Here is a 17,305-nt window from a genome sequence, read left to right as displayed (position 1 = left end):
GAGAGATGAAAGAGGAATTGTTTATGAGCCCTATAGGTATTCCCCCCTCCCCAAAAGTGCAGTCAATTAGAATCCAGGCCAGTCGAAGGAATATCATTAAGACCACAGAGTCTTAATGTACTTGTCTATGAAAGATGGAAAAACACAGCCATTGAAGAGGCTTACAGCGACATCTTCACATAGACACCAAACTACAGCACTTAATGCTGCCAGAAGAGGGAAGCATACAAAACAGTACACAAGGGAGTTCAGAACAAGGCCTTTATTCATACTCCAGATTAGGTTTGGTATTCTGGATGTGAGGTCTAGATCTCCACACAGCCACCAACACCAGAGAACAGACCACAAGCACAGTAGAGGCAGCTACTACCAGCAGCCCATAGCTCAGGAACCGGGGTGCTGTGGAGAGAAGAGCTTTAGTGAGGGGTCAGACACAGGGAACAGGATCAGACACTCAGCCTCCATCCCCCTCCCTCACCTTCAGGATGGGAATCCAGCTGACCCAGAGCTGGAAGCTCAGATCCAACCAGGATCACTTCCCCACTGGACACCAGCACAGTTTCTCTGGAGGAGTCCTCTGCCACTCGAGCAACAGCTCTTCCTGCAAGAGGACAGGACAACAGCATCAGGAAAGGATACACACAGCTGACTGGCACACAACCACCCTGTACCCAGAGAACTCACTCCTCCTGCCACAGGTGGGCACACAGCGGTCAGTAGCAGTCGGCTGGCACACTGCTGCACTACAGTGGATGAACACCTGGAGAGAGCACAGCAAGGGTCACTGCACAGCCCAGGACCAGCCACCACCTCCTTCCCCACAAGCTGCTCCCTACCTTCTCCATCAGAGGCACCTGAGAGGCAGGATCCACAAAAGTGAACATCTGAATCATGAAACGCTGGTAGTGTGTTGGGTACGGCAGCCCTGAGGAGCCACCCACAGGGATCAAGGTGGTCTGGTAGTTGTCACCTCCGTAGGGACACCTGCAAGGACAGCAACAGGAAGGGTGAGCCCTGCCACAAGGGGACACTACTGAGACAAGCCAGTCGGAGCCACAGGGGTCAGATTACCCAGCAACCAGAAGGCTCCAGCTGGGCTGGCTGAGAGGACTGGGAGTGGAAGTGGCCCAGCAGTCCCCCAGGGTCAGGACAATGTTGGGGTCAGTCCTGTTCAAGATGTGGACCTCCACATACACAGGATCCCGCAGCACCTTGGTCACAGGGTAGTCCAGGTCACTGTAGTAGGAGTCATACAGCTCTCCTGAGGACAAGAGCAGCAGCGGGGTTCAGCAGAAGCCCCACATGCTCAGCTCACACAGCCCAAGGCCCGACAGCTACCTCTTGCAATCCTGAGCTCCACACGGAGAGGTCCTGGAGACACTGCCGGAGGGGGTGGGGAGACCGTGTAGACCACAGCCCGCACTGGAACAAGGTCATCGTCTGCATACCTGCACTGGAAGAACAGCCTGGAGAGAGAAGCAGGCAGTCATGGGATCCAGCAAGACCAGAGCACTCTGGGAAGCAGCAGCTGCTCACTCACTTGTAGAAACTGTCCCTTGTGATGGAGCCAGCAGGTCCCCCAATCACAGCAAATGTTGAGGACATCATGTTCTCATACACCACAGCACCACCTTCAATCTGGAGGAAGGACACATGAACAAGGTCAGGAATCGCCACAGGAACAACATCCTCAGCTGAAGGATCAAGCCCCTCACCTTCATGCTGGTGCCACAGGCACTGACTGGGAACTGGAACATGGCAAAGCCAGCAGTGGTGCCAACAGGGCCACAGGGGGCACTCCTGCCCCCCTGCAGGCTGACTGAATCCAGGCTCAGTTGAGGGCTGGTGGCATTCCTGGACACGACCACCACAAACTGGCCATCCCTGGTGCACTGGACAGTCACTGGAGGAAGGCAAGAGCTGGTAAACCAAGCCCGTTAAGCTCATCGTAGAAGACGCTCAAGATCCAAAAACCCACCTTCATTCCCATAGTAACAGCGATTTTGGCCAGACGGATCAAAGCAGCAATTATTAGCTTCACAGTCACTTTTACTGATAGTCAAGTTACCACATGCCATCTTGTCACTGTCATTAACCAGGCACTTCTGCACCTGAGCTAAAGAACAATCCAACGATAGCAAAAACAACACAATATACAACCCCATCCTCCCTCTGCTCATTGACTTCTCCATCGTGAAACTCGCCGAGGAACTGCAGAGAAGCGGCGCTCAGCTCCTGAAATACGCGCTGCGCCCTGATTGGCTGAGGGCGGCGATTGGAGGGCTGTAGCGCGCGCACGAGGACTTCGGACACTCAGAGCGTCACCCGAGTCAGCTGATTAATCACGGAGCGTCCTGTTCGACTGGAACGAGCTATCGCGAGGGTTAGACTAATATCTCAACACGATGTGTTTCACCTCTTATTGAGTAATGAGCTGCATCTGCCTCTAAGCGCTCTGTGCCATCAGTCGATTCAGAGAAGAACTGACGGTACAGAGGTGCGGTATAAACAGAGATGTGCAGTTTGGGATATTTAAGGTTGGTTCATTTTCTGGTTATATGCCCCAAAAAATCCGGTTTTCAGTTTTTAACTGATAGAAATACCAATGCTGTCAACATGTTTTCGTACACCATAACATGCTGCAAGAAAAGCATTTATTTGTACATTGTGAATTGCTGGGTATAATAACACTGACCCACAGGTACTACACACTGGCTTCATCGTTGGCAGTGATATTCATGTGCAGATTTAAATAATTTAATAAAAGGGGCATACAGCTGCTCTTACAGTCATCCAAACGAGGAGTCTCTTACTGTACATTGTCTTGGAAAAACAAGCACGCAGAGGCAGATGCATTACACTCCAAAAACATTTTGCTAGCACGTTCGGAGATTGTGACCGAGACAGATGAGCTGTTCTGTACAGTTGCGTTTTTCTCCCTAGTGTCATTCGTGTTCTACAGTTTTTCCCTAAACACTGAAACCAGCGACGTTTTGCAATTTCCCCCTAAAAGAGCAGAAGTCTAGCTTATAAATATGTGCTGTTCATACACTACGTTAGCGTTCACGTTTGATCAATTACAATATTTTAACGAATATTTTTGCTAACAAAAATAAACGAATGTTCTACTCAAAAACTAGTGTTGGACAGCAGCCTCAAATGATCAATTTCAAGTGAACGGAGCACATTTTGGTTTTAGCGATTCCGTCCACATGGAGCATCACATGTCTAGTTTGCGATTAATGTTTGTATTCACTTTTATGAGGCGCTTTAGAATAGCAGTACTTTCAGATTGTTTTAAACTTGTACAGTTTAAACACAGTATTGCTTATCGGCCTTTGCTGTAAAGCCGGCGATACGGCCCTTTTGGACCGTTATGTTGAGCAAGAAAAACCAGATATTTTGCACTTTAAACGAACAAAACTTCATTAAAGGGCACCGTTAATTACGGCAATAGGGAAAAGGGCATGGTGTGGTGGACTAATAACTCACGTGTTTAGATACTGTAATCTTTTCCTTGGCTGTTTTCAAAGCCTATAAACCTGTTCATCTTTAAAATAGGATTTGTGTCTAACTAACGTACAGCGCAAGTACAACACGCTTGATTTAGGATGCTGGGTACATATGCTGAAGCCTTTTACGTCGAGTTCACATACTGCTTTCCCAACGAAGTATTGGCGGTGCCTGTTTCTCCTCTTCGCGGAATAGGGGACCTTGGGAGATGCGAGAGTTGAGCAATTCATCCATTGCCTTAAAGGCATGGAGGCGCTCTCGTTCTGGCAGCCGACATCAAAGAACCCCTGCCTGTGGCGCCGTTTTAAAACCTGTACGATCCGATACGTCACAGCTCAGGCTGCTCCCGTTTCCTGAAGAGAGCCCCGCTTTTCCCGGGAAGAACGCAGACGCTGGACTCGGTCACTCCCAGTGTATTTTTACTATTGATTTCAGTTGCTATGCTACAGTCTGGGAGAAGCAATACCAGACTGACACTTTCTACTCAACTGCTTGCTTGAGCAGCTGAGCACCCGTGTGCAGAAGCAGGCATCCTAGACAGTACTGCATTCACACCCAACCCACACAACTTCACCAGTCCCCAGAACTCCCCTTAGGAAAGAAGCAGCTCCGTACAAGAGACGCTTTGCAAACCAGTTTATTCCTCATTCACATCAAGTCAGTTCATGGGTTTGTGTTGCTTTCTCCTGTGCAGGACTGTCCCCAGCAGAGCAGCACAGACCAGCCCCACAGCAGTCACCACACCAGCCAGGATCACAGCCTCCACAGGCAGGCCTGGAAAGAAAGCACAGAGGAGCCTCAGCAAGTGGGCACTGCTACAGAGAGGGGCCAGCCGACATGACAGCATCTCCTGCCAGTACCTGTGGCTTTGTCCTCCTCTGCTCTTAGCTGGGAGCTCCGGCCTTCTGCCTCCACTGGCCTCTCAGCAACCCGCTCTTGCAGCACAAACACGGGACCAACAGTGGCATCAGCTTCCCACTCAGGAGCTGCAACAAGAGCAGGACAAGCCTGGCTGTAGACCACTTCTTGACCCCCCACTATCCTGAGGAGATCCATGCCATGAGTGGCAGAGGAAGGGTGCCTTACCCCCTGTAGAAGCCAGGTCCCTCCTGCTCCTGCCACCCCAGTACCTGGATCGTACAGTTAGCACACAGCTGGAGTCACAGCAGCTGCAGACCTGGTCACTCCCATCCACTGATCTCCACCTACAGCAGGGACACAGGGTCAGAGCAGCTCCCTCACCTGAGCACCAGCTGGACACAGCAGCCCCCTGCCTCCTCACTGACCTGCTGCCCTCAGTGTAGCAGTCCTTGTTCAGGGAGTCCACACTCTGGGAAGCAGGAGTCACCTTCAGGTGGCAGGTGATGTAGATCTGCCAAGAGCACAAGTGGATCAAGCTACACCCAGGCCTCCGTCTTGGGCTTGTAATGGACATGCTGTTTTAAGAACCTTCTGCTTTCATGGGTATCAGGATCAAGTACTCACTGAGCTCCTGGCATCCCGATAGAACCTGAAGGCATCCAGCTTCATCTGCAGCTTGGTGTCCTGGGTTCTTGGCATGAACTGCGAGCTGGAGCCTGTGGATTTGGCATCAGTCAGGCACCTGAAAGGAGAGAAGGCAGTGTAGAACTGGAGAGACGGCAGGCAGTGTTCACTAGCTCAAGCCACCCGAGGTCACACCCACCCTTTGTTCTCAATGAAGGAGTAGCTGGGGGTGGAGGTCTGGTCAGGGACCAAGGTGGCCACGCAGCTGTCCACAAAGAGCCGCAGAGGCTGGTGGTTGGCCTGGGTGACGGAGGCTTCGATGTTCAGGACATCCCCCAGGTAGAACACATTGGAGGACCTCTGGGAGCGCCAGTCATCTGGATGAGAAGGGAACCCCAATCTCAAGCACAGATCCCATTGATCCAGCTGCACTGGCTGTACAGTCACACCGTGCTTCATCTCAGGGGAGACCTACCACTCATGAGGCTCAGGGAGAAGTCCAGCAGATCCTCAGCAGACTTGGTGGAGGTATAGGGGACCCAGGTGGGCTTCAGGGCATTGCTGCTCACATTGTGGAGCCTAGCAGACAGGAAGCAGGTGTCAGCAGGGAGTCAAGCTCCAGGCAGGCAGCCCTGCTGCTCCTCCAGGACTCACCTCATGTAGTGACACTCGATACCCACAACAGCACCATTTGTTCGCACTATGGGGGTGTTGGCCAGCGGCTTCGGGGTGTAGTTGAGAGAGAAGCTGTACACCAGTTGCTCGTCCACGGTCTAGACAGATCACAGATCCAGTCACCCAACTGCCAAGAACCCGAAGCTGCCCAACGGCAGAACCACTTACCTTCAGCACACTGCGACACGCCTGTAGCTCAGCCTCGAAGATGAGGAGCTGCGCCGCGGTGTCCTGCCGGGTGACCGCACAGTCTCCCAGGCTGAGATCCGAAGCTTTGATCAGCTGCCCGGTGCCGAACAGGTCCGTCTTGACCTGCACCACGATCGTACTCTCCCCGCACTGCGCCGACACAGCCCGGATAACCTGCTGCTTCTGCTGCCGTGGCAGCAGAGGCGAGTCCAGAAAAGCGACCCCCTTGCGCCTGATGCCGGATTGGACGTTAGCGCGGGCGCGCCATTGCGCAGCATCACACAGAACTGCGAGGAACAGCAAGGTCAACAGCCGAAAGGCAAGACCACTAGAAAACCACATCTTGAAATGAAAACAACTCGCAAAACCACGATGCCTGCTGTTTGCGAGCTCCTTCTTTTTAAAGCCACCGAGACTTTCGCACGTGATGACGTTCAGGTTCGCAGAGTGAAGATTTTCACGAGGACCCGAACTCTGCTCACACGCAGGAGGACAGGATATTGAATCCACCCCGTGGAAAAGCCATTATAGTTCAAGTGAAGGAGGATCATGGAGACTCATTTCTCCTGAATAGACGGGCCATTGTTTACAGTGAATACTTACGGTTAAACACCGAGGTAAAGTTAGCTTGAAGTTCGAAAACGATTTTGGCACGCCTGTAGCGTTTTCACGACACCTCTTAGGTCACCGAGCTATTGGCTTGTGAACAGCATTCCCCTATCCCAGTGCATAGTGCCACATTAAATAGAAGCACGAGAAAAAGAGATTCAGAACGCAAAGCTGTGTCGGTCTTCTGTGTAAAAAATCGGTTTGAAAATCATGGAAGCTGTTTTTAATAAGAGTAAAGAATATTTGAATTTTTCTGCTGTCAGTATTGTGAATATAGTTGACCTTTACCTGAATGAAAACAGGACATAAAGAAAGGGTTTCAGAAATCAAGCAAAACTTTATTCCCGTGCTTACAGTCTGGGTAATTGGAGACTGCGCTGTTCTGCTTCCTATGGCGATATACGGGTTTTTCGCACGAAGCCGTATTGAGCAGTATTTCTCGCGTTGTGGACGTGTGTACACAGCGGTCCCCCCGGGTTCCAGTTAGTGCGTAATTACGCATCGATGAAAAACCGGAGGTTTAAAAAAAGATAATTAGCTCACTGATAGTTTGATGTAGAGGCTGTGGACATTTCCACACGTCGTGGTCTTTAAAATGCATTTGGTTTGAAGGCGTTCTGTGCTTCCATTGCGAAGATATGGACAAAAGAATATTCGTGCGTGGTCCAAAAAAGTGATAAAAACGACAACATGAAGGCTGTTAAAACATTCACAATGTACTTGATACACAAAGCAAGTGTTTTCGTAACCCTAGGAGGTTTCGTGAAAGCGCTACAGGCGTGCCAAAATCGTTTTCGAACTTCCGGCTAACTTTCCCCCGGTCGTTACACTAGGACACTGGCTGTATTTTGCGGTACGTAGTCTAATATTTCCTGTTAAGAGCTTTTGCCTGCTGTCCACCAGATGTTGAGAATGATCTGATCAGAGGTGAACTAGTGAGAAAAGATAAGACATGGTCCGAAAACGTCTCACTTTACATACAGTACATCATAAGATCTCATTATTGACTTCTTACTTAAATGTCTTATTATTATATACCTACTGTACTGTTATTCATAACAAATTTTATTTCTAAAACCTTCTAAATCAGCGAACTTTACTTCCTCGTTTATTTTCGGAGTGTTTCTCCTTTTTGGCGGTTGATATGTACAGTATTATGAGAAGGATCCGATGATGCCAGGAGAAGGTGTGGGACAGCTGTTAATCCGTGTCAGGAGCAGTTTATAAGATGCATCCATTCTTTAACGGGGGATCTCCAGCCCTGGTCCTAGAGAGAACTCCAATCTCTAAATCTTACTACTTCTAGTCTACTTCTAGTCTCTAAATTTTTTAATTTAACAGGTCATCTGTTTAATTGACCATAATGCAATTGTTCCTTATCTTTAGAAAACTGGCAATTTATAGGGGAGCTGCAACACTTTTTATTTTTAGAAAGAATCGGCATTGATGAGTGCATTTCAAACCACAATGAAAGTAAAGTGTACATGGGAACATGTAAAACCTCTAATGTACATCCCAAAGTGACAAAACTTCCGAGTCTGCACAGTGTATGCACAGTGCCATATTCTATGATCCATAATGAGACAACAAAAGTTCCAGTGATGTGAAGCGGCCTTATGACACCTTAACAAAAAAGCCTTGTAAATACATCTCTTTTAACCCAACAGAAATATTGCTTTAAAGATCACATAGGAACATTTGTGCGGTGAAATGTCTGCTGCACAACCTGTACTTATTTGCTCCTACATTGCAGTACATTAGTCATTACAGTAACTAGTGAGCAGGAAGGGCGGCTTCACGTCACTGTTTGCGCAAACTCTCACTCACCTGTGGTGAGACCAGTGGTGCTCGATGACATGGTGACCATACAGTACTTTGACAATGTTCAGAATTTTGTGTTTAGTTTGGAATTTGTAAAATTTTGCGATACCATCAATACATTTATTTTGTTACCGAGATTTAATAATCAGTCTGAGAAATTGGGACTGCAGTTCCCCTTTAATGGTGATCTACAAAACCTGCCAGACCAGATTGGGAGATCCCGTCTTTAACTAGACTACTAGGTGAGATCAAGGTAATATCCTGTTTAGAAGAGTAGTTGAAGTTAATTCATTTTACCCTTCTGAATTATGGGATACTATAATTTATGTTTACTACTGAACGGGAACCAGGATGGATTTTTTTTTATTGTGTTGGTGATGCAGGTAGAACATTTAAGTCACTTTTGCCTAGATGATGCTACTTAAAAAGAACAGAATTAGAGAGTAGAGAGTTGCTTCCTATTGGGCTGCATGTACAGTTATATCATTTGTTTTAAACTAATAGGAACATCTGTGCTGTGGTTGTTGTTTTATCTTATCATCACATTAAGCATGATTCTACATAACTTACCAACCATCAGATTACCATTTTGATCTTTTTGAGCAAAGCACTTTTACTGTTTGTTATGAAGAGAACTTAAACTCTGTATATAGTTTGTAAAATTATGGTAAATGCAGATAATATATAAGACAGTAATACATTCCAGTTCTGTAACATAATTATGATTAAATGCTTATTTAATGCATGATTATATAAATTATGTTTACCTTATGAAAAATGTCTCATTTCAATCTTTTGAAGTACTAGCATAGATTAACCCTTTTCATAGTTTTACTCACCTTAAAACTCAGTTATTTCAATGAAATGAATGCATTTTTAAACAGATAAGGCTGTGCATAGGTTTAACATTTCTATGTTGGGTAATGGTATTATATGAATTCAGGAAAGCATTTGTGCATTTCATACTGTTGAGTATGATCACTGTTATTTTTATGTTTCCATATTACTGACTTTCATATCATCTCCTAGAGTGCCACAGTACTGCAGATTTAGGTACCTTTAAATCACTACTTGCTCAAAAGCCTGTTGACAATTCCAGTTCTGTGAAAAACTGGTCATTATGCAACATGGTTCATGAGAAATTAAAACAAGAGCAATCCATGGGTTTATAGCTGCACTTTAAGGGTAAAAATGTACATAAAGTATCCCGAGTGGAAAATGTTTTTATGTACTGTATACCACTCCACCTCATTAAATTGTGTTCCTAAGAGCTGGTACTGTAGGTCCACCCCCTGTGGCAAATACAGCAGCAATACACTGATTTCACTACATGGTCACAGATGTCAGAGCAGAAAAAGAACCACTCACTGGGTTTCCTGACAAGACTCGAGTCTCTTTGGTTCAGTAGCTTCTTGAAACCCAAGTTGTGCTTGCCTTTTTTCCCCTCAACCACTCACTGGCTGTAAACTGTTGAGGCTGTCTGAATTGACAAAGCAACCAGGTCCGCTGTTGCCTTCAGCATCATACCTCTTTCCCAAAACACAACACAATGAGGAAAAACGGATGCTCAAGTACCAATTGACCTTGTCAGGAATCACGAGACCCATCAATCGACTTGGGTCATTCCCATTTCCTTGGGCACTTCCATTGCTTCATTCCTTTGGAATATACTGGTATCATATTCCCATAGGACAATAAATGCATGTATATGTTACTTAAATAACAAGTTAACCATCTTAACCAGTTAATTTATAAATTTACCAGTTATAAACGTAGAACAGTTAGTAATATTAGACGTGAAATTGTAATTTAACCAGCTGATCCACAAATTTACTAATTCTTTCAAATTAACTTTAACATATATACACATAGGAACACGTAATAGGTTTATTCCATGCTGAAAAGATAAGAAAGAAAACACAGCGTTTCGGCTGTGGAACCTTCTTCGGGTGTCCACAGATGAAACGTTGCGTTTTCTTTCTTCTCTTTTCAGCATGAAATAAACCTATTACTTGTTCCTTTGCAGCCTGCGCATGCTGACGCAGCTACCCACCGGAACTATATATACACATATACATGAAGTTAAATAAGTACATAAACACATTATAGCATACATGCCCCTTTTTTCTTTGGTAGCAATAAAAATAAACTTTTTAAAGTCTTCTGCTTCCAAAGCTTTAGCACAGCCCAGCAGTCCTTTAACAGTCGCTCTCTTAGAATGTGTATAATTTCTACAAGTGCATTTAATGAGTAACTTGAGAGAGAGCACTCACATACTGGACAGTTTTAAGAAATATGTTTGGATGGAAAATAAATATTTGCTTTGCGATGTATTTTTTTCCCCCAAAATAAAATACTCACATTCTGGTAAAAGATGTTATATTGTTGCACGAGCTATTTTTCTCTTCCTAAAGACACTGGAAGAAAAGACCAGCACAAGCCTCCCACTTTGTTTAATGGCTTGGTTGATACCAAATACAGCACAAACACATGCAACTTGTGTTCTACTCAGGACAGACATTAGTGTTGCTAAGATTCACATAATATCAGTGCATCTGGTCCGCAGCCAATAAACAATCTTAGCAGATTTGTCAAAAAATACAGTTTTCTTTGATGACATTTAGGAAATTCTGTAAGAGAAATTGGTGGATCAGCACCATTCCTAAAGTATCTAGACATGGTTGTCAAAACACATTCAACTGTTCAGTGACCTTGAAACTGTAGCAATACATTCAATATCCTGGTCCCAGAGATGTACCTGAGAATTCTGTACTTGCTGTGAACACCGAGCAGCCTTCTGCACCCATGTGAACATTTCTAAACTTACTTTAGAGTTTTTCTATAAATTACTTCTCATTAAGTAATAACTTTGGGGAGACTTTACTAGTTGAACAAACTAGACATATTCTCTTACTCTGATTCCTGAGCCCGTTATTCATTCTCCCTCATTGAATAAATTAAGAAAAATAAAACCATTAAAAACCAAATGCTTCCTAGGGGCTGTGGTAACAAATGTGACAAGGTCTTGGGCGCAGTGTTTTGACACAATGCTGACTAATCCTGAATAACAGAACTGTGCGTTATAACAGGTACTGTATTTCCATGTTGAGAACGGGTGCCACAGGCCTTGAATTTTTGGACGGTTAAAAACCTACAATGTGTGCACTGATTATGAAGTGTAGCCCAGAGATGCTGTTTTTCATTATCAGCGTCTGTTGGGTTAGAAGAAAACCTGCTGGCAGTGAAGTCACCAGGAGTTCGGAGACCTCCTCTTCAGCAGACGCCCCACAGGGCTGCTGTAGACAAGTGATGTGAGTCAGCGCAGTGGTTCGGTGATCTTGGAACGCTGCCCTAACGGCGGTTCTTCCTCGTCATTGGGGGAAAAAAAAAAAAAGCCCAAAAGACAAAAACGGAGGAAGAAGAAAAATGCTAAATTCAATTACAAACAACCCCAAAAAACCCAAGCAGGTATTTTCTTTTAGACGTATATCAATAAATAACATACAAAATCTTAAAATAAATATCCTGCTGGACAGTTCTCCGTGAAGTCCTTAATGCTCCGAGTCTTCTCTTGGCCACCCCAGCTCTTCGCCCTCCCACCCCCCCCCCTCCTCCTCCTCCTCCTCCTCCTCCTCCTCCTCCTCGTCTCCGAAGGTCTGCTCCTGCATGCAGGAGAACGCGTGAGACCTGGCCGCCACCTGGGCAGCCAAGGCCGAGCTGAAGCTTACGGCCGAAGAGCCGTGCAGTCCCGCCAGCCTCTCCTTCACGGTGGCAGGCGGCGGCTTCCCCGCCGGAAAGCCCGGGCCGTCAGCTGCCTCCGTGACGCCGCCCCCCCCCTCCGAGCTGTCGTACTCGAGGCACGGGGCTTCCCCGGCACTGGCAGGGGCCCGCTGCTCTTGTGCCGGGCCGTGCCGGGTCTCTTCCCGCTCCGCCCGCCCACAGCAGTACTCCGTCTCCGTGTCTAAGGGGCCGGGGGCCGACTGTCTATCGCGTCCTCCTGCAGCCACGTGATTATCCTGGCCGCTCTCTCGCTCGTGTGAGTCCGTGTCCAGAGGGGGGGCCGAGGTACCGTCGAGGTCTGAGCTCCCCACAGGCACCGCAGGCTTCAAGACCGCTGAAAGACAAGCGCCAGGAAACTTGCCAACACCACAGTCGTATTCCTGACCCTCCTGCACGCCTCTTCTAATGCCATTAGGCTGCAAGCTGTGCACAGGCCTGCAGGGCTCAAACGCGGGCTAGCACTGCTCCAGTCTGCTCCGTGATGCAGGCTGCCAGCAGATATGTTTGCTACATAAACTGGGAAGAAAGCTGGCATGTTCAGCCATGTCTACAGTTATGAAAAGTCATCTACATGGCGGCATATGGCCTCCGGTCGCTGTGTAATCCTTCTTGAAGGAACGAGTAGTGTACACGGTAGTGATGATCTAGTATAACAATTGAACAACTGCCTGTTTGTTTAATTTTCCATTTTAAACATATTTCCTTTGAGTTACTAAAGGACACATAGAATTCAATACAATTATCCCAGCATGTGTGAAAATTAAGGTGGTGAGCATTTAGGACTGAAAAAACAAGCCATTTCTTTCCACAAAGGGTTGTGAGTGTCTGAGATAAGTTTCCACTACAACACTGAAACAGAGTCCCTTGAATGGTAAAGAAAAACTTGGGCCAGATCCTGATGTCAACTATTAGCAAACCAATAAGTGAGATGGGCTAAACACCTAACTGGGGTAAAACCCCTCATTTCCTCCACAGAAAACCTAATTTTGTCTGATATTTCCAATTACTTTACCTTGGTGCTCCTGAGGGACAGATGTCTACAGTGGGGATTATTCTTACATGCACATAATGAAATGGACTACAATCTGAAAACAAAAAAATGACCAAACAGAAGTATGTTTGTGAGGAACATATATGAACTCCACACTACTCTCTGCATATTATAGCTCTCCGCAATGTAGAAAAACACACAGAACTGCTTCTTAATTAAAAGATCCGAATGCTGTGAATTTAAATTACATGTACAGCATTTGTTTACTTGCTTTCAACAGCTTCTTTACAATCCCTGTTGTTCTTGGATGAGTCATTGAAAATGAGCACACTGACAGTGGTGGTGCCTTCTTTTCTGTCAGTTATACATAAAACATAGCATTAAAGATTAAACACTTTCCACTCTCTGTATCATTTCAGAGACATTTAATTATTCTCCCTCAGCTAAACCCTCAATTCTAAATTAGCTCCATTAAGAAGTATTCACAGACTACCATTAAGGTTGGATTTATAGTTAGAACTTTCACATGATCCTGCATCACCACAGTCCTTACAGCTGGAGGTGGTGAGTATAAAATATATTTAAAAAAAAACTAAGATGCCATACAAAGTGGGGAATAGTTTTTGTAGACTTCATTTTTGTTCTTTCACAGATTACTTCATTAGTAAAGGCACCCAATTCTAAGCAAAAAACTTCTACGTAGTTGAAGTTCCTGCAGTATTCCACTAACCTTGGTCGCTGAACAGCAGCTGTTTCCATTTCTGCCTCTCAGCCTCTGACGCTCGCAGCCCCAGCACAGATTTGAGCTCCTGCAGGACCCTCTTGGACTCCTCGCGCTCCTTCTTCTGCCTTTCCCTCTCCTCTGGAGACAGGAAGTCAAACAGGCTGCCGTGGTGCTCTCCGTCAGAGTCGGAATCCTCCACATAGGCTTCGAGTTCCTGACACGACAGAGCACAGATGTCACTCATAAACCAGGTGAATAAAGGCACAGCGCACGGGGTGTTATCTTAAAGGAGCTCCCGATCTAGAGAGAAGCCTTCTGAGGAAGAGAACACTTCTACAGGCTCTGGATTCAGCTTGGACTCATTGCCTGCATGTCCTCAATTGAAATGTTTCACCAACAAAATCGCTTCCCACTGTTACTGCTGAGAAAGCCGGTTGTCTGAGAAACAGGCCACGCAGTTAAAGCTATGAGTTTAACTGAAAAGTGTCAAAGACAGCAGCTGCCAGTCCAAAAGTGGGTTTAACTTCAAGCACAGGATGAAACGTATAAATATGTAAAAAATGGGAACAAATTAATTCCCATCTCTTGACCTGCCTATAATTAAGAAAGGAACAAGTAATAGGTTTATTCCATGCTGAAAAAAAGAAGAAAGAGAACACAACGTTTCGGCCGTGGAGCCTTCTTCAGGTGTGAGCTCACACCTGAAGAAGGCTCTACGGCCGAAACGTTGTGTTCTCTTTCTTCTTTTTTTCAGCATGGAATAAACCTATTACTTGTTCCTTTGCAGCCTACGCATGCTGACGCAGCTACCCACCTGAACTACTATAATTAAGAAATACCTTTATAATTTTTCTTTAAGATAGAATAAGCATAGACAGAGGTAATTGTTTCATAAAACACATTTTCATTCAGCTATACAGAACAACGTGGAACAATGCTTTATAGTGCCTTGAGCTCATGAAGTAATAAAACCAATATTCTGAGAAACAGGTGCCACCAAAATCCCAAGTATGCTTATGATCCGAAACCTCACGGAGGCAGCAGGTAAAAGCATGGTTCCCTAACTGCACAGTGTGTGTGGCAAGCAAGTGGACAGTGGCCTGTGACGGACTGGAGGGGAGAGACATACAGTACCTGCTCCTCTGGGACAGGGTCCCTGTCCTCTATCTGCGCAACAGGCTGGGCCGCAGGAACGATCGGCGAAACCTGGCTCTTCTCAGGAGATTCGTTCTTTTCTGCAGCAAAAATGATGTTATAGGTTAGCTCAAATTTTTACTTTACAATTTCGACAGCAATGGTTCTTAAATGTAAAATGTACTTTTCCTAAACAGAAAACGTCCCTCCAGTGGGCTTCATCAAACAACCCCTCTCTGGACCTGCCTATAATTCAGAAATACCTTTATATTTTTTCTTTAAGATAGATGACGAATAGACAGATGCAAATTGAGCAATGGCATTAATGCCATATGGGTTCCTGAGGAAAAGTGAAAACATACGGATGAACTAATATTAGTAACACTCAATGCTTTATGCTACAACAGGCCTAGATTTCAAGCAAAGACCCTAGAGGGATGAGCCTGCATCTGCAGCATATAGCCGGCCATAGCCCTGCAGAAATAAGATTCAGAAATAATTAAATACCGGTTATTTCAGGCACTTCTCTTGACTGGTTGTTCTCCCATCTCTCACTACTCCTTTCAGGATTTGTAGTGTGGTTTCTTTTCTGCTTACACTCTCTTTTGGTGTTGCCCAAGGGCCTGTACTAGTTCCCTTCTTTTTCCTTTCTATACTTGCCATCTGTTTTTCTTAGTTTCTCACATGGCTTTTCTTAATACTTCTATGCTGAAGATCTAGATATCTGTTTCCTTCTCAACTCTGAACTTTGAAACATCTGTGTCCCCGTCTATCTGCAAACACTGACCTTTAAGTTTAAATAAGAGAATATTTTTAAATATTAAGCAGATGCTTAAATAATAACCTCCGATTTAATCGTACGTTATTAGTACAAGTCTCCAATGTTATATTTTTAAATAAAAAGTTACAGAGGTGGCAATTTAGCATTTTGCCTACTATACTAGTACTTACAGTTTACAGGACTTATCATAAATTACAGGCTTTACTTTAAATGGCAGATATGCCTCCATCACAGTTACAGGTCTTACTCAGGCATAACCAGCACTGAGACCTCTGAGATCAACAGGCTCAGATTGCCATTCAACACAACTATGCATGTCACACTAATTTAAAATCTGGACAAAGTGTTCATGCCATCTACAGAGTGCTGATAATGATAAGTCACCTAGACTGAATTTATCGGGGTTAGCAGAAACAACACTGGGAAAAAGACCCTGGAAAAAAGGAACACTCAACTCAAGCAAGAAGGATTATAAATCATGTATTCAACTGCTGCTCATGACAATTATATCACCGAATAAAATCATGTGGGGTGTCTAGAGCACCTGCATACACAGAAACATGTTATTTAAAATTCCCATTCAAAGAAGCCTCTGCCAAATGTCAGCAGAATGCCTTGTGAAACCATGACCCACTCACCATTTCAAAGGGGCCCCAATACATTAGCTTATCTCTCCCCGACTGGTAAGGAAGAATTTTACAATGCACCAAGGGGTGAGTCACTGCTGCATTGTTCTGTAGACTTAAAGACGCATTCACATAACAAAACTAATACAAAAGGGACTGCGTAATTCTGCTGTGTAATAGACAATTCAGTGAACTTTAAGCACAGGATTCCTGCGGATAACCCATTGAACGCACAGAAGGGTTTAGAAGCGTGACTTCACTGTTTGTTACTTGCAAAGACTGCACATACTTTCTAAGATATATGGCTTCCTATTACTCTGCCAGTCTGAAAGTCATTTTTCATGTTTAGCAGAAGGTAAACACGGGACTGGATGTTGTTGGTGTAAAACCACACCCTCTGTAGGGCTAAAAAGGCAAATAAAAAAGCACATCTTTAACCTTAAACCACAAAGGTATCTAAGTAAATAACTATTAAATCTTACGATCACTTGAATAAGAATCCTGTCACCACTATATACTTTATTTCAACATAACCTTTAGAACTTGTCTTTCTACACAGAATGTTCTCATCAGAAGCCGTCTAGGGGGCCAGTCTGAATGTGACACCCAGTTCAAATCGCATTTCAATTGAAAGGTTCAGTGACTTTGCTGTACTGTACTGATGCATGACCAAGTTTTTTTTTTCTGTAGCAGGTTTAAAACAATCTGACATGTACTGACAGAGAAGAAGAACATTAGGTCTACAAATGTGGGAACCAAGATCTAAAACTAAACTGATTTCTCTGATGCTTTTATCCAATTCAAATTTCATGTGTATCCATTTATACAGATATGCCCGTGAGCAATGTACTGCACTAAGACTGCTTTGCCTATCGGTCATGTCCTCCAGGGATCTGAAACCATGACCTTCCAGTTAAAAGTTCAAAGCTACTGTATAACCACTACTCCACACTGCTGTCTTATGCGGCACAGTGCAA

General features: G+C 45.0%; 3 protein-coding genes across 5 annotated transcripts in view; all 3 read right to left on the bottom strand.

Annotated features, from left to right (window-relative positions):
* Nucleotides 1-247: 247 nt before the first annotated feature.
* LOC148655099 (zona pellucida sperm-binding protein 4-like) lies at nucleotides 248-2,207 on the bottom strand. The gene is made up of 9 exons (XM_088645264.1): nucleotides 1,979-2,207; nucleotides 1,716-1,903; nucleotides 1,541-1,638; nucleotides 1,339-1,466; nucleotides 1,072-1,261; nucleotides 837-984; nucleotides 685-760; nucleotides 479-601; nucleotides 248-399 (listed from the first exon to the last, which is right to left on the bottom strand). The coding sequence occupies exons 1-9, from the start codon at nucleotides 2,190-2,192 to the stop codon at nucleotides 263-265; spliced, it is 1,302 nt and encodes a 433-aa protein (XP_088501390.1). The 5' UTR covers nucleotides 2,193-2,207; the 3' UTR covers nucleotides 248-262.
* Nucleotides 2,208-4,134: 1,927 nt separating this feature from the next.
* LOC148655098 (zona pellucida sperm-binding protein 3-like) lies at nucleotides 4,135-6,219 on the bottom strand. The gene is made up of 9 exons (XM_088645263.1): nucleotides 5,842-6,219; nucleotides 5,653-5,771; nucleotides 5,474-5,577; nucleotides 5,198-5,375; nucleotides 4,999-5,116; nucleotides 4,800-4,885; nucleotides 4,600-4,718; nucleotides 4,374-4,499; nucleotides 4,135-4,287 (listed from the first exon to the last, which is right to left on the bottom strand). Exons 1-9 carry the CDS (start codon nucleotides 6,202-6,204, stop codon nucleotides 4,172-4,174), a joined length of 1,329 nt encoding a protein of 442 aa, XP_088501389.1. The 5' UTR covers nucleotides 6,205-6,219; the 3' UTR covers nucleotides 4,135-4,171.
* A 4,509-nt stretch (nucleotides 6,220-10,728) lies between these two features.
* vezt (vezatin, adherens junctions transmembrane protein) overlaps nucleotides 10,729-17,305 on the bottom strand; it is a 31,440-nt gene continuing 24,863 nt past the window's right edge. For all 3 annotated transcript variants that reach the window (XM_088645257.1, XM_088645259.1, XM_088645260.1), the window contains exons 10-12: nucleotides 14,922-15,022; nucleotides 13,794-14,001; nucleotides 10,729-12,406 (exon numbers count right to left, since the gene is read on the bottom strand). In XM_088645257.1, coding sequence (XP_088501383.1) covers nucleotides 11,844-12,406; nucleotides 13,794-14,001; nucleotides 14,922-15,022 — 872 coding nt within the window. In that variant the 3' untranslated portion in view covers nucleotides 10,729-11,843. The remainder of the gene's footprint in view (nucleotides 12,407-13,793; nucleotides 14,002-14,921; nucleotides 15,023-17,305) is intronic.

This window comes from Lepisosteus platostomus, chromosome 9, assembly GCF_059453375.1.
Source record: "Lepisosteus platostomus isolate fLepPlt1 chromosome 9, fLepPlt1.hap1, whole genome shotgun sequence".
Lineage (NCBI taxonomy): Eukaryota > Metazoa > Chordata > Actinopteri > Semionotiformes > Lepisosteidae > Lepisosteus > Lepisosteus platostomus.
Note: the sequence above shows the minus strand (reverse complement) of the source record. Positions and strands in the feature narration are given on the sequence as shown.

Excerpts from the sequence above, each read along its gene's own strand:
- LOC148655099 (XM_088645264.1), bottom strand. The coding sequence starts at position 2,192 with ATGGAGAAGTCAATGAGCAGAGGGAGGATGGGGTTGTATATTGTGTTG. Across the intron at positions 1,639-1,715 it reads CCTGTGGCACCAGCATGAAG|ATTGAAGGTGGTGCTGTGGT; the intron begins GTGAGGGGCTTG and ends TCCTTCCTCCAG. Across the intron at positions 602-684 it reads GCCCACCTGTGGCAGGAGGA|GAAGAGCTGTTGCTCGAGTG; the intron begins GTGAGTTCTCTG and ends GTCCTCTTGCAG.
- LOC148655098 (XM_088645263.1), bottom strand. The coding sequence starts at position 6,204 with ATGTGGTTTTCTAGTGGTCTTGCCTTTCGGCTGTTGACCTTGCTGTTC. Across the intron at positions 4,886-4,998 it reads ATCGGGATGCCAGGAGCTCA|ATCTACATCACCTGCCACCT; the intron begins GTGAGTACTTGA and ends TGCTCTTGGCAG. Across the intron at positions 4,288-4,373 it reads AGAGGAGGACAAAGCCACAG|GCCTGCCTGTGGAGGCTGTG; the intron begins GTACTGGCAGGA and ends CTTTCTTTCCAG.